At 44.5% G+C, this 15,337-nt stretch overlaps 1 protein-coding gene across 3 annotated transcripts in view; it reads left to right on the top strand.

Moving 5' to 3' along the window:
* LOC109899140 (KH domain-containing, RNA-binding, signal transduction-associated protein 2) overlaps nucleotides 1-15,337 on the top strand; it is a 132,655-nt gene that overhangs the window by 18,448 nt on the left and 98,870 nt on the right. For all 3 annotated transcript variants that reach the window (XR_004211595.1, XM_020494194.2, XM_031835457.1), the window contains exon 2: nucleotides 6,566-6,693. Coding sequence is in view for 2 of the 3 variants with exons in the window: in XM_020494194.2 (XP_020349783.1) it covers nucleotides 6,566-6,693 (128 nt within the window). In the remaining variant the exon portion in view is untranslated. The remainder of the gene's footprint in view (nucleotides 1-6,565; nucleotides 6,694-15,337) is intronic.

Here is a 15,337-nt window from a genome sequence, read left to right as displayed (position 1 = left end):
ATTCTTGATCCTCTGGTAAACTAATAAACAGGAGACAACAATTCCCATTGTAATTGTCCTCTCAAAAACAATGAGAAACATAAAGTTTGAACAATCTAACTATTGTGCATCAAGGTTTGGGTTAACAAGTGCTTAAGAGTGAATATCCAACTCATGGAGCTAATTGCGATGCAGATTAGATGATTTGTCATCAACAGCTCCCTTTGCCAAATTTATGCAAGGCTGTTTAATACGCCCAGATCACAGCTGTAAGGGTCGTTTTTGAATTGCGGTGGAATTTGCATCACTTGCCTTTGCAACCATGAAAAACACTTTAAAATGACAAATACTGTAGTTACACGTCATACATGTTTTTGTTTATATTGAACTTTTATTAAATGATCAAACGTATTGAAAGTCCTTTATTCTGCAAAACGTTATGTATGGTTTAAGGATCTTAGATTTGAGCTTCTGTGGCCTTCATTTAAGAATATCCTCAATTACCTAAAATGTGTCATTGTTATTTCAGTCATTGGTGTTACCACTACTGGTGGCACAATGTTATCATAATAGTAAAAATGATTTAAAGTCATTAAGCTGCCAGTTGATTTATGTATCTACCCAAATACATTTGAAATAAAAAGACAAATGAAATCATTTTTCCAAAATGCCATGCTAAAATGCCACCGCAATTCAAGAAGGAACCATAGATCATGTTGTCCTAATGAATAACATAATTAATTGCCACAAATGGTGTTGATGAAACACTTGAATAATGTGTTGATGAAACACCGGTATATCCCCCTCGTGGAGCTAATTGCGATGCAGATTAGATTGTTTAATAATAATATATGGGATTTAGCAGACACTTTTATCCAAAGCTACTTGCAGTCATGCGTACATGCATTTTTTTCATATGGTTGGCCCTGGGAATTGAAGCCACAATCCTGGTGTTACAAGTGCCATGCTCTACCAACTGAGCCATACAGGACCACACAGGTTTTTGTCACCAAAAGCTCCTTTTGCCAAATTTATGCAAGACTGTTTCATACACCTTGAATGGAATCGCAGCCGTAGATAATCGTGTCCTAATGGTACTGAATATCTACCCCATTCAATATACACTGTAATTATATGGCAATATTTTAAGTTGACAATAGTTCTATTACACCATTTCTGATATATCACATGCCTTTCTTTGATGTTTCTGCGTTAGTCAAATCAGGATTATGCCTCTACTGCCATTCATTCCAATGAGATTGTTTTGCATTTCTCCCTGCACGATATGGCTGCCATTTACACCCCATTCGGGAACTTTGAGGGTTTATGACATAGCCCTTCTAGTAATTTAATAGGATCTCTATGGTCAAAACTAAGTACATTCTAGAACTCTGTCAGTCTCTATTCCGACTTAATTCATGTCTGTCAGATTCCAGCTTTTCCTTGATAGCTCAAGGACATGTGCTGGCATCTTTCTACCAACGCACTTGAAGATTCACTGGATCTCTTTTTTGACAGAGAGACAGACAGACAGACAGACAGACAGACAGACAGACAGACAGACAGACAGACAGACAGACAGACAGACAGACAGACAGACAGACAGACAGACAGACAGACAGACAGACAGACAGACAGACAGACAGACAGACAGACAGACAGACAGACAGACAGACAGACAGACAGACAGACAGACAGACAGACAGACAGACAGACAGACAGACAGACAGATTCAGTAATGTGCATGAAGATGTAGCACCATAATAAGAAATTACCTCCAATAGGTAGGAGAGATCCAAGGAAGATATACCACTTTAATATGCAACCCAGTGGAACATAGTAAGGTGAACTCTAACTCTCCCTGTCATCTGGAATATATTAGATTATACATATTCATGACTGGGTAAAGAGACGCTTTGATACACTCACACACATGCCAAATGAACATAGTTAGGATCCTGCAAGCGAGAACAACTGTCAAACATGCTATAGGCATCCCTTAAATTGTTCGACTGTTTACGGCATAGTGTGCCCAACTGTTAAAACCAGTTACGGCTAGGGGTTCCGCTAGCGGAACGTTTCAACAACATCCGGGTGAAATTGCAGAGCGCGAAATTAAAAAAATAATATTTGAAACATTTAACTTTCATACAATCACAAGTGCAATAGATCAAATTAAAGCTTAACTTCTTGTTAATCAAGCCACTGTGTCAGATTTCAAAAAGGCTTTACGGCGAAAGCAAACCATGTGATTATCTGAGGACAGCACCCCATCATACAAACACGTGACAATCATATTTCAACCCGCCAGGCACGACACAAAACTCAGAAATAACGATATAATTCATGCCGTACCTTTGAAGAGCTTCTTCTGTTGGCCCTCCAATATGTCCCATAAACATCACAAATGGTCTTTTTGTTCGATAAATTCCGCCGTTATATCTCCAAAATGTCAATTTATTTGGCGCGTTTGATTCACAAAAACACCGGTTCCAACTCACCCAACATGACTACAGATTATCTAATAAGTTACCTGTAAACTTTGTTCAAACATTTCAAACAACTTTCCTAATCCAACTTTAAGTATTTTAAAATGTAAATGATCAATACAATTTAAGACGGGATAAACTGTGTTCAATAGCGGATAAAATGAAAGTGGAGCGAGCACCAGGTCACGCGCCCCAAACAAAACAGTCCACTTGGCTATACACCCAGAAAGGAAAGGGCTACTTCTTCATTTATCAAAGGAAAAACATCAACCAATTTCAAAATACTGCTGACATCTAGTGGAAGCCATGGGAACTGTAACCAGATGCCTCAGAAATCTAGATTCACATAGAAAACCAATTGAAAACAGTCACCTCAAAAAATGTTTTTCCTGGATGGTTTGTCCTCGTGGTTTCGCCTGCAAAATACGTTCTGTTATACTCAGAGACATAATTTCAACAGTTTTAGAAACTCTAGAGTGTTTTCTATCCAAATCTACCAATATATATGCATATCCTAGCTTCCGGGCCTGAATAGCAGGCAGTTTACTTTGGGCACGCTTTTCTTCCGGATGTGAAAATACCGCCCCCTAGCCCGAAGAGGTTTTAAGTACTTGTTTCTAAAGCACTACCCTCAGCAGGGATGATAACAACCCGGATGCATCCGATTTGCTGCTGCCGCTTTTGGACTTAACAGAGCAACGCTCGATCTTAACCCCTCCTCCACATTTACTGGATTGGTTGAACAGTGCAGAAGAGAACCTCCCCCAACAGTTTTTTTCTTCTCGTCAGGACCAGAAAGAAAGAAATACTGCTGTCAACCCAGAGACAATTTCACATTTGACATGTAATAATGTAGGCAATTTAGCAGACGCTTTTATCCAAAGTGACTTACAGTCGAGCATGCATACATTTTTCACGTATTGGTGGGTCCGGGGACTCAAACCTACTGGCCTGGCATTGCAAGAGCCATGCTATGTAGATGCTACTTATAAACTTGTTTTTTACAGACATAACAGTGCAAGGCTTATTAGTGACAGTAACAGTTTGCTGCCTCCACATTGTGCTTTAAAAATAGAAGGCCGTTACTGTTCATTCAGAACGTATCCATGTTAGGTTTGCACAATATATTAAATAACTTTCAGTATTTCAATGGTTTTTGGTAACATTGTTTTCTATAGAACCAATATGACAAGAGGATGGATGTCCTTGTGTTTATTGTTGTTAGATTGAATGGCTCATATTCAATGGTTTTCAAAATCTGCAGCTCATAGGCAGTTAAAATCAGTATTTTTTTCAAGAGAATAACTAATCAATCCTTTCCAAATGTTGTATTCACAAAGGGCCTTCTTGCTCGTACCATCTCAGCTGGCTCTTTTAAATATTTAAAAAGTTAGATATCTGTGTGAGACCTGCCTGCATGCGGCCTGGGGTCACCTGCCTACTTTACTACATCCCCTGGAGAAGGCAGGTGTCACCAAGCCAGCCAGAGCATATGGAATCAGCAGATGTTAGGGATTAAAGGGTACATAGTGGCTAGTGTCAGCAGGTGTTGGAGAGTATGAGTAAGAATTCTGATTTCACTTAGCAGTGGGTTGCTCCTTTCAGAGTCAGAAAGGTTGGTGAGCAGGACGGGGAGATCACAATTCTCCATGTTCAACGCTTCTCAGTTTGGCCTCTGTAAGTGTGTGTACGTGGAGAGGGGGTGATTAAGTTAAAAGTGTTTTTCTCGGTACCTCAGCATAATTTCATTATTGTTAAAATGATCTTATGTGAATCCCTTGCACAATAAAATTGTCACAGTGTTTAGAAATAATTATATGCATAAGTATCACTCCAAAGTAGGAAAGCTCTCTAAACCCTATTCAGTTTGGTACATAAAGGCAGTTTAAAATTGTGCTGTTTGCTACAGCCTCAACACTCCTATAACCAGACACAAGCTTTGCTGAATCAAATTCACAACATCATGGCATTTTCAAAGCGGCACTAACTGGAAATGTCTCATTAGGAGCTCAGTTGAGCTCCTTTACGTGAGACTGTTGAAACTAGTGAGTTTGTGGGAACAAGACAGCACTGGCAGTGTGTTCCAATCCAAAGAATCTCCCTAGCACATGTGATACAATCAAACAGATTCTGTCATGTTGGAAAGAGCCATGTAGTTCAATCTGATGAAAACCTCTCTGAATCAACCACATTACTGTCAGTCTGGGAAATGCACAATCAGCAATGTCTGAGAAATGCATTCGACTGAAACCTAAGTATTACCGACATTAAATCCACTCTGAATTTAGCTCCTGGTACCTTGACATAAGCAACATCAGTGTTTTTCTGAGGGCATTGATGACTGTAAAGGATAAAGGACTGACGCAAAATTGAGGAATCATTAAGCCAAGATGTTTAATATGCAGGAAAGACATCAAGGAAACCCAACTACAGTAGCTGGAAACATAAATCAGACCATAATGAGTTGATTACTTTACAGCCAGACTCTTGAAATGCCATGTGGTTCCTTCTTCACACAGGGAACTGCATAGCCTGAACCGGAGCCAACATTCCAGACTTTGTAAGCTTGGCTTTCTTTGTGGAGACACAATGTACAGTTCTCCCCAAAATATCATTACACACAGTAACAGTTAGGGCCACAAGCGGTGCATTTCAATCAAACGCGATTTGCAGCATTTATGGTGTGTCGTTCCCAATGGTTAAACAAAATGACATTTTGGCTACACAACTCGGTACAGTAGATTCCCCTCACAGGTGATTCTACTTTGTGTGTGTTCTGTGGACACAGGTAGTTTGTAAAAACGTATACTGCATAGTATGACAGAGGCATTGATTGAATCCAGCCCAAAGAGTCATACTGTACGCACCCTCAGCGGGGCCAAGAAACCAGAAGCTTTCCGTTTTCAGGGGAAAAGCAGAGAAGAGGCAAAGCCCGGAAAGCGGTGAATTCAACCCTGCTCAGGTTATACAGTACGTGCTCCATCCAGTATGTCCAGAATTCCTCTCATGAACATTGTTTTACCCTTACAAGCTGTATGCTATCGGCTCAGTTTGAGTTGCTTTACTTTGCTTTCACTATTCATTTTTTGCCTTGGTATTATAACTATCATCCTACACAGAGGCTTAAGGCCTGAATGGAATGTAGAATAGAAGCATCATTCTGCTGTAGAATTTCTGGAGTTTTAGAAGGAACAAAGCCTTTCAGGTTCATCTGCAACTGAGACAAATGCAGTAGCACCTTACACAACCATGCCATCCCCCACCCTCTAAAGCCTCCTGCTAGGAAGCTCTGCCAACAGGATGCACTTTACCCCCGTTTTCCTCACACCTTTTGTTTGTCATAGAAGTGTAGAAATAGATGGAGCTACATTGCTTTAGATCAGAACTGCTGAGGACGAGAGGAGGGGGTGGCTGTCCTAGTGAGAGATCCCCCCCCCACCCCCTGCTGCCTGTCTTCCTATCTTTCCCTTGCCCAGGTCTCCCTAGTACTGTTATACAAGAGTGGCGCAGGGCGCGGGTTGATAATGCATATTTCTGCTGAGCATTAATTTGCCAGTGACAGAGTGGTATCCCCAGAGAGGACAGGTGACAGCTTCATTTCCATCTCCTGTTTGGTGGCTGTACGCCTTTTACTCAACTCTCTCAAGTGCTATAAAATTTATCAAGCAAGAAATCACTGCTCGGTGCAGTGGGTTCCCAACTCATGACTGTCTCACTCAAACAGGTTATGTATGCTTGACCTGACAGCTCATGTCAACCAGTCCTCTCACCATTTAGACACTAGAAAAAACTTTGATTATGATGACCAGTCGGAAGGTATGTTTAGGAACGGAATTATCCTGATTACGCTGTCACAGATCTCGGTTCACATTATAATACAAATAAATAAGGTGCATTTGATGGCACAGTGGAACCAAGGAGAACCAAGGAGAACCAAAGAGACACTATGGGCTTCCAATAAAGAAAACAAATAGGCTACCATATGAACCCAGGTCTTCTCTGTCAATGATAAGGATGTTGAGGAACGTTGTTTAACCTTTCTGTTGAAGTTCTGTTTGTATACCTAATCATTTATTCTTAAATACCTTTTCCTACAGAAATCACAAAGTATGAGGGGGATGAGTTGAGAAAAGACGATGATGTGAAGAAATACCTCGATGTCATCAGTAACAAAAACATCAAGCTCTTGGAAAGAGTACTAATCCCAGTTCAACAGTACCCAAAGGTAAGACAACCCAACACCGTTATGTTTGATCTCTTTTTATTATTCCATTAAAACCACAAACAAATAAAAAAAGACTAAATGCTCATTTGTTAGAAACTCTATACAACATCAACATACTGAGTCTTGACAGTGGATGAAGACACAGATGGAGTTGGGACCATATTGGCCATCTTGGGGGCTAAGAGTAAATCATTTCTGATGCCAAGAGTGCGGACCTCTTCACCCCATGTTGTGGTCAATACATCTGACTGTACTATGAGAATGACTGGCCAGTGTGTGTGTGCATGTGTGTGTGTGTGTGTGTTGATGATCACATTGCAGCCCTCTGTTTGGGGGAGTGGGACAGTGTGGGGAAAGCTCCAGGGTTTGATCAACCTTCTCTAGCCCCAGATGGTGGGTGTGTTAGGCATGGCGAGGGGAGCATATGATTGCATCTGACTCATATGGGATCAGGGTGGTTCCTGCCTGCCTCCCTCCCCGCTATCTGATGCAGAAAAATAGAGCTAATTGACTGGGAGACATGTTAAAGCTAGTTAGGGCTATTAATTCATTAGTCATCATCATATTTGTTTGTCGCTTATTGTATGCTCACACACAGTCATTATCAGTGTGCTGCTGAAAGTGCTTCTCTTTATAGATAATGTTGAGAAACGATGTATGCACGTTATAGTTTTAATCCATTGACATGCATTTATTTTGTATTCAGCTGTAGGGGAGAGTGGGGTAACTTGAGCCAAAGGGGTAAATTAAGCCACCCATGTTTCAAGGAAACCATACACAAAATGTATCATTTGACAAAATATTTGGGATGAGGTCATCATTTCATGGGGTTTGTGAAGGAAAAAGTGGTAAGCAAGTTAGGTCCAAAAAACTGATTTTCACCAAGTCAAATTAATTAATTGTGTTCGGTGGAGATTTTAGCATGTCAATCTTGGTGGGGCAAACAATCTTTTTTTTTAGATGCATGCCAACGAAGTCACTACACAACTCAAAAAAATACATTCATTGCACTATAACTGACAAATGGTGCCCACAAACGTTTAGGATCTACATAAAGCTGTCCCGAGAGTGACAGCGACATAATTCAGTTCTTACAGTTTTCTCCCTTTACACCAAGTCCGAACAGTAGGCAAAATTAACAGGGGCACATAAGCAGGCAATGAAAGCTGTTACAATATTTGATGATTACATTTCTCTAAAACAAGCTATAGGCTACGACACATTTTTTTAAACTATGCAAGTCAGTTAAGAACAAATTCTAATTTTCAATGATGGCCTAGGAACAGTGGGTTAACTGGCTTGTTCAGGGACAGAACGGCAGATTTTTACCTTGTCAGCTCTGGGATTCGATCTTGCAACCTTTTGGTTACAAGGCCAATGCTCTAGCCACTAGGCTACCTGTCGCCCCATAGGCTACTAACTGCTTACTACACAACATACACTTAATATTACTTTCTTAGCTATAGTATGCATATTACATCACTTATGCAGCAGCATACTAGACATATTTATGGACTCACCCTTGTTGTGCTGTGCTCACTTGAACAGGAAGTTGGCACGGTGGTCCTTTTTGTGGGCAAACTTCTCAATTACTTTGTCATCAAAGTCTGGCATTCTCTGGATGAAGTCATGCTGGATTGACAGCATGGCCAATGCATTTAACCCTTTCTGGCCCATGGAGTTACATGTGAAGGTTTTTATCCTTTTAAGGGTAGAAAAGTTTCAATCTAAACTTTGTGGTTGAAGAGAGACCATCTCAGACAAGGCCTCCTGCAGGTTGTTCTAGTAGATGGATTTCAATAAAGAAAGTGCTGTCTTTCCAGTGTGCAGCTCAGGATGCCGGTAGAGAGTGGACAGCTCCGTTTTCATCTTCTCCTGTTTGCCCACAGGCCCTAGCTTGGTAGCACACTGGAGTTCTGCGGTCGGAAAGGAATGCACATACTGGGGAAAAATGAGCTGTCCACCAACTTTGCTGCAATTAAGTGGTCACTTTCAGAAAACCTTTCTTGCACATGAGCAGCGATTGTGTCGCATGCCTCCATCCCGGGTGCAGTGTTAAGTTCTCCGCCTTGGTTCAGTGGCAACAACATGTCCTTTGGCAAGTGCATCAGTTTGCTCGCAAATGTTTTTGAATGTTCACCTTGAAGTTGTTGATTTCTCCGGCGATTCCTGCTGCATCAATGGTTCGTTTCTGCTTTTTTGTTGTACAAAACATCCACCTCTGGCATGACCAAGGAAAATAACTCTAGCAGTTGCAGAAATGTGGGATCCTTGAGTTTTATGGATAGGCCATAAGCCTCGCTAATGGTGATCTCATCCCATCCAGGCTGCGTGTGGATGTCCTCCATGCACTGGGCCAGTGCCCCACGGTCCTCCCACACAGCATTGAAGGTTCTGCTTTTGAAGTTCCATCATGTACCCGGTGGCCTGGGGACCCGTCTGTTCGTTGATTCCGTGAGAGTGGAGAGTCTTTTGGGTGAGCCCGTGAAAAAGGTGGAAAAGGAGGATAGGTCTGCAAAAAAAAAACATTTTAAGCATGCTCACTCTACCAGCACAAAGTTGCACAAATTGCACGTTTGGGTAAGTCTCCTTCAGTAGCGTTTGGACACCACGTACATTAATCAATCAATCAAATGTATTTATAAAGCACTTCTTACACAAAGTTCTGTACAGAAACCAGCCTAAAACCCCAAACAGCAAGCAATGCAGGTGTAGAAGCACGGTGGCTAGGAAAAACTCCCTAGAAAGGCCAGAACCTAGGAAGAAACCTAGAGAGGAACCAGGCTATGAGGGTTGGCCAGTCCTCTTCTGGCTGTGCCGGGTGGAGATTATAACAGAACATGGCCAAGATGTTCAAATGTTCATAGATGACCAGCAGGGTCAAATAATAATAAATCACAGTGGTTGTAGAGGGTGCAACAGGTCAGCACCTCAGGAGTAAATGTCAGTTGGCTTTCCATAGCCGATCATTCAAAGAGAGAGAAAGAAAGAAAGAAAGAAAGAAAGAAAGAAGGAAAGAAGGAAAGAAAGAAAGAAAGAAAGAAAGAAAGAAAGAAAGAAAGAAAGAAAGAAAGAAAGAAAGAAAGAAAGAAAGAAAGAAAGAAAGAAAGAAAGAAAAAGAGAGAGAATTAGAGAGAGCATACTTAAATTCACACAGGACACCGACAGGAGAAATACTCCAGATATAACAGACTGACCCTAGCCACCCGACACATAAACTATTGCAGCATAAATACTGGAGGCTGAGACAGGAGGGGTCGGGAGACACTGTGGCCCCGTCTGATGGCCAAACAGGCAGGATATAACCCCACCCATTTTGCCAAAGCACAGCCCCCACACCACTAGAGGGATATCTCCAACCACCAACTTACCATCCTGAGACAAGGCCAAGATCTCCCCCATGGCATAACTCAAAGGGGGGTGCCAGTTACCACTCATCACCGCTGCCCTGTCGTAGGTTTGTGCAACCAGCTTCTCCTTGACATTCAGCGGCAGTAGGACTTGTTTGATAATGTTAGAGAGGCAAACACCAGTTTTGTCCTTCACCTCTACAAACTCTAAAAACCTCTCACACACACTGTTGTCTGGTAGCATGTAGTGCAGCACTATCACCATCTGTGATTTACACTAGACATCAGTGGTCTCGTCTGCCTGTACAGATGCAAAAGGAGTCTCAGACACCTCCTTAGCTTCTCTGTGCACTTCATACATACAATCCAAAAGTTTGTTTTGGATCGTGCTTGATGTACCCTTAAACATTGGTTGGTCGTCATAATGCCTTTCTAGCCTGTAATCTCCTTCAAGCATTGTCTCAAAAATACACATGAAACGCCTGTGTTCAAGGAGTCGGCTGACTAGTCATGGCCCCTCAGTGCTATCTCACAATTTCTGCACAATTGAATGCATGCTATGTCAAGCACGTACCTATTCTCCTTGTTGGTTGTGAAGGTCGTTGGCCCGTCTATATGCGGTGTGTAGTTGAGCCACAATGTTTGATTTCCCCAGTAATCCGAGTTTAACAGCTTTGTCTATATGTGATACACAATTCTCATGTTTTGAAACCCTTTCAGACAGATGTTTTAAATCCTTAAACCCAGACTTGGACCACACACCCTCTCCACTGAATAACAGGCAGGGGAAGCAAAATAGTGATTTCTTTGAGATGCTTGCAGTTAGTCACTGCTTCCTTCCAAACCACTGATTGTTGAATTTGCGATTTCCGACTTGTTGTGTAATCTTTATGTCCACGTTTTAGCTTTCATTTCTCTTCATTTGACAAGGATTGAAAAGGATTTGTCAGTAGATTGCCGACTAGATTCATGATGATGACTGCTAGCTTGCTAGCTGCGATTTTGAAAGTATGATGTTGTCCAATCAATGGTACTGTAGATATAATGTGATTTGATGTCATTCTATCTGTGGCCAATGACCTTGAGCATTCTTGGATGGGCACTTCTAATGTAAATCTATTGCAGCACCCAAGGGGCAAAAATTATTGAGCTCTACCCATAAGACTTGGCGGTGACGTAGTGTCCCGATGAGTGACAGAATACTGAGCCAATCACGGCGCAACGCTCCCCATATTTTCTGCTGGTTTGCCCCAACACCATAGAAAGCACTGAGCTAGGTGTCACGCCTTGGTCTTAGTATTTTGTGTTTTCTTTCTTTATTTGGCCGGCCCAGGGTGTGACATGGGTTTATTTTGTGGTGTGATTTTGTATTGGGGTTTTTAGTAGGTATTGGGATTGTTGTCTAGGAAAGTCATTGGCTGCCTGAGGCGGTTCTCAATCAGTCAGGTGATTATCGTTGTCTCTGATTGGGAACCATATTTAGGTAGCCCGGGTTTCACTGTGTGTTTGTGGGTGATTGTCCTTATGTCTGTCATGTAGTTGTTTGCACCAGTATTAGGCTGTTTCGGTTTTCACGTTACGTTTATTGTTTTTGTATAGTTCGTGTTTTTTCTCTTCATTAAATATGTATCGAACTAACCACGCTGCATTTTGGTCCGACTCTCTTTCAACGGAAGAAAACCGTTACAGAATCACCCACCACACCAGGACCAAGCAGCGTGGTGACAGCCAGCGACAGCAGAAGCAGCGAAAGGAGGAATGGACATGGGAAGACGTTTTGGATGGCAAGGGTTGTTACACTTGGGAGGAGATACTGGCTGGAAGAGATCGCCTCCCATGGGAACAGGTGGAGGCACTTAGGAGAGCAGAGGCAGCCGGAGAGAGGAGCCGACGATACGAGGGAACACGGTTGGCAAGGAAGCCCGAAAGTCAGCCCCAAAAATGTCTTGGGGGGGGGGGGGGGGCTCAGGGAGAGTGTGGCAGAGTCAGGGTTCAGACCTGAGCCAACTCCCCCTGTTTATCGTGAGGAGCAGCGATCACAGGACTTCTGGACTTGGGAGGAAATATTGGACGGAAAAGGACCCTGGGCACAGCCTGGTGAATATCGACGCCCCAAAGAAGAACTGGAGGCGGGGAAAGCGGAGAGGCGCTGGTATGAAGAGGCAGCACGGCGATGCGGATGGAAGCCCGAGAGTCAGCCCCAAAAATGTATTGGGGGGCTCACAGGGAGTATGGCTACGCCAGGTAGGAGACCTGCACAAACTTCCTGTGCTTACCGGGGGGCTAAAGAGACCGGGCAGGCACCGTGTTATGCTGTGGAGCGCACGGGTGCATAGCCCGGTGCGGTACATACCAGCTCTTCGTATTGGCCGGGCTAGAGTGGGCATCGAGCCAGGTAAGGTTGGGCAGGCTCGGTGCTCAAGAGCTCCAGTGCGCCTGCACGGTCCGGTCTATCCAGTGCCACCTCCACACACCAGTCCTCCGGTGACAGCTCCCCGCACCAGGCTTCCTGTGCGTGTCCTCGGTCCAGTACCACCAGTGCCTGCACCACGCACCAGGCCTTCAGTGCGCCTCGCCTGTTTAGCGCTGCCAGAGCCTTCCTCCTCTCCAGCGCTGCCGGAGTCTCCCTTCTGTTTAGCGCAGCCAGAGCCTTTCTCCTCTACAGCGCTGCTGGATTCTCCCGCCTGTTTAGCGCAGCCAGAGCCTTCCTCCTCTCCTGCGCTGCCGGAGTCTCCCGCCTGTTCAGCGCTGCCAGAGCCTTTCTCCTCTCCAGCGCTGCCGGAGTCTCCCGCCTGTTTAGCGCTGCCAGAGCCTTCCTTCTCTCCAGCGCTGCCGGAGTCTCCTGCCTGTTTAACGCAGCCAGAGCTGCCAGTCTGTATGGAGCAGCCAGAGCTTCCAGTCTGCATGGAGCAGCCAGAGCTTCCAGTCTGCATGGAGCAGCCAGAGCTGCCAGTCTGCATGGAGCAGCCAGAGCTGTCAGTCTGCATGGAGCAGCCAGAGCTGCCAGTCTGCATGGAGCAGCCAGAGCTGTCAGTCTGCATGGAGCAGCCAGAGCTGTCAGTCTGCATGGAGCAGCCAGAGATGCCAGTCTGCATGGAGCAGTCAGAGCTGCCAGTCTGTAGGGAGCAGCCAGAGCCGCCAGTCTGCATGGAGCAGCCAGAGCTTCCAGTCTGCATGGAGCAGCCAGAGCTGTCAGTCTGCATGGAGCAGCCAGAGATGCCAGTCTGCATGGAGCAGCCAGAGCTGCCAGTCTGCATGGAGCAGCCAGAGCTGCCAGTTTGCATGGAGCAGCCAGAGCTGCCAGTCTGCATGGAGCAGCCAGAGCTGTCAGTCTGCAAGGAGCTGTCAGTCTGCATGGAGCAGCCAGAGCTGCCAGTCTGCAAGGAGCTGCCAGTCTGCAAAGAGCTGTCAGTCTGCAAGAAGCCGCCAGAGCTGTCAGTCTACATGGAGCAGCCAGAACCGCCAGTCAGCCAGACTCTTCCAGATCCGCCAGCCAGCCAGGATCTGCCAGAGCCTACTACCTGCCTGAGCTTCCTCTCAGTACTGGGCTTCCTCTCAGTACTGGGCTTCCTCTCAGTACTGGGCTTCCCCTCAGTGCTGAGCTTCCCCTCAGTGCTGAGCTTCCCCTCAGTGCTGGGCTTTCCCTCAGTGCTGAGCTTCCCCTCAGTGCTGAGTTTCCCCTCAGTGCTGAGCTACCCCTCAGTCCCGAGCTACCCCTCAGTCCCGAGCTACCCCTCAGTCCCGAGCTGCCCCTCAGTCCAGTGGGGTCCTTGGTGAGGGTTATTAGGCCAAGGTCGGCGGCGAGGGTCGCCAATCTAAGGACGCGTTACTGGGGGACTAAGACTTGGTTGGAGTGGGGTCCACGTCCCGTGGGGTCCACGTCCCGAGGGTGCGCCCGAGCGCACCCTCCCCTATGGGTTTAGGTGCGCGGCCGGGAGTCCGCACCTTGGGGGGGGGGGTTCTGTCACGCCTTGGTCTTAGTATTTTGTGTTTTATTTATTTATTTGGTCAGGCCAGGGTGTAACATGGGTTTATTTTGTGGTGTGTTTTTGTATTGGGGTTTTTAGTAGGTATTGGGATTGTGGCTGAGTAGGGTTGTCTAGGAAAGTCATTGGCTGCCTGAGGAGGTTCTCAATCAGAGTCAGGTGATTATCGTTGTCTCTGATTGGGAACCATATTTAGGTAGCCCGGGTTTCACTGTGTGTTTGTGGGTGATTGTCCTTATGTCTGTCATGTAGTTGTTTGCACCAGTATTAGGCTGTTTCGGTTTTCACGTTACGTTTATTGTTTTTGTATAGTTCGTGTTTTTTTCTTCATTAAATATGTATCGAACTAACCACGCTGCATTTTGGTCCGACTCTCTTTCAACGGAAGAAAACCGTTACACTAGGCTTAAAACACCTGCATTTTGGAGCTGCCTAACTCAAGAAAGCAAAACAGAGACTGCATATATTTTACATTGTTTGCAACTGGTATGTGACACGTATTAATCCCAAAATAACAAGCAAAACAGGCAAGCCCCAACAAAATCAAAAATGTGGGGCTCAAAACAGGCAAGCCCCAACAAAACCAAAAATGTGGGGCTCAAAACAGGCAAGCCCCAACAAAACCAAAAATGTGGGGCTCAAAACAGGCAAGCCCCAACAAAAACGAAAATGTGGGGCTCAAAACAGCTCTGCCCCAACAAAAACGAAAATGTGGGGCTCAAAACAGGCAAGCCCCAACAAAAACGAAAATGTGGGGCTCAAAACAGGCAAGCCCCAACAAAAACAAAAATGTGGGGCTCAAAACAGGCAAGCCCCAACAAAACCAAAAATGTGGGGCTCAAAACAGGCAAGCCCCAACAAAACCAAAAATGTGGGGCTCAAAACAGGCAAGCCCCAACAAAAACAAAAATGTGGGGCTCAAAACAGGCAAGCCCCAACAAAAACAAAAATGTGGGGCTCAAAACAGCTCTGCCCCACCTGCCCTGAATGATGGGTCGCCACTGATTGTGTTAGAGGTTTCATGACGCTTGGATCTAAACCAAAGTAGATAATTTTAAGATTGTTCTATACACCAGTTGAGGTATCTATAACCTTCAACATGAGGTCCTAAACCTAGCATGAAAGTGCATCTTTGTTGCTGTGTGGGCTAATATAGTCAAAATGTTGTGCCATGAGACAACTTTTTTTGGACAAGGTATGTTCTCAAAACTGTAATGTTTACATTAATTCTGATTAATCCTGAAATATATGTAGATAACTTTGTTTGCAAGAATACTATATTTCTCTTGATGGAGTGAAAAATAAAAA

This window comes from Oncorhynchus kisutch, linkage group LG11 (genome assembly GCF_002021735.2).
Source record: "Oncorhynchus kisutch isolate 150728-3 linkage group LG11, Okis_V2, whole genome shotgun sequence".
In the NCBI taxonomy this organism is placed as follows: domain Eukaryota; kingdom Metazoa; phylum Chordata; class Actinopteri; order Salmoniformes; family Salmonidae; genus Oncorhynchus; species Oncorhynchus kisutch.
Note: the sequence above shows the minus strand (reverse complement) of the source record. Positions and strands in the feature narration are given on the sequence as shown.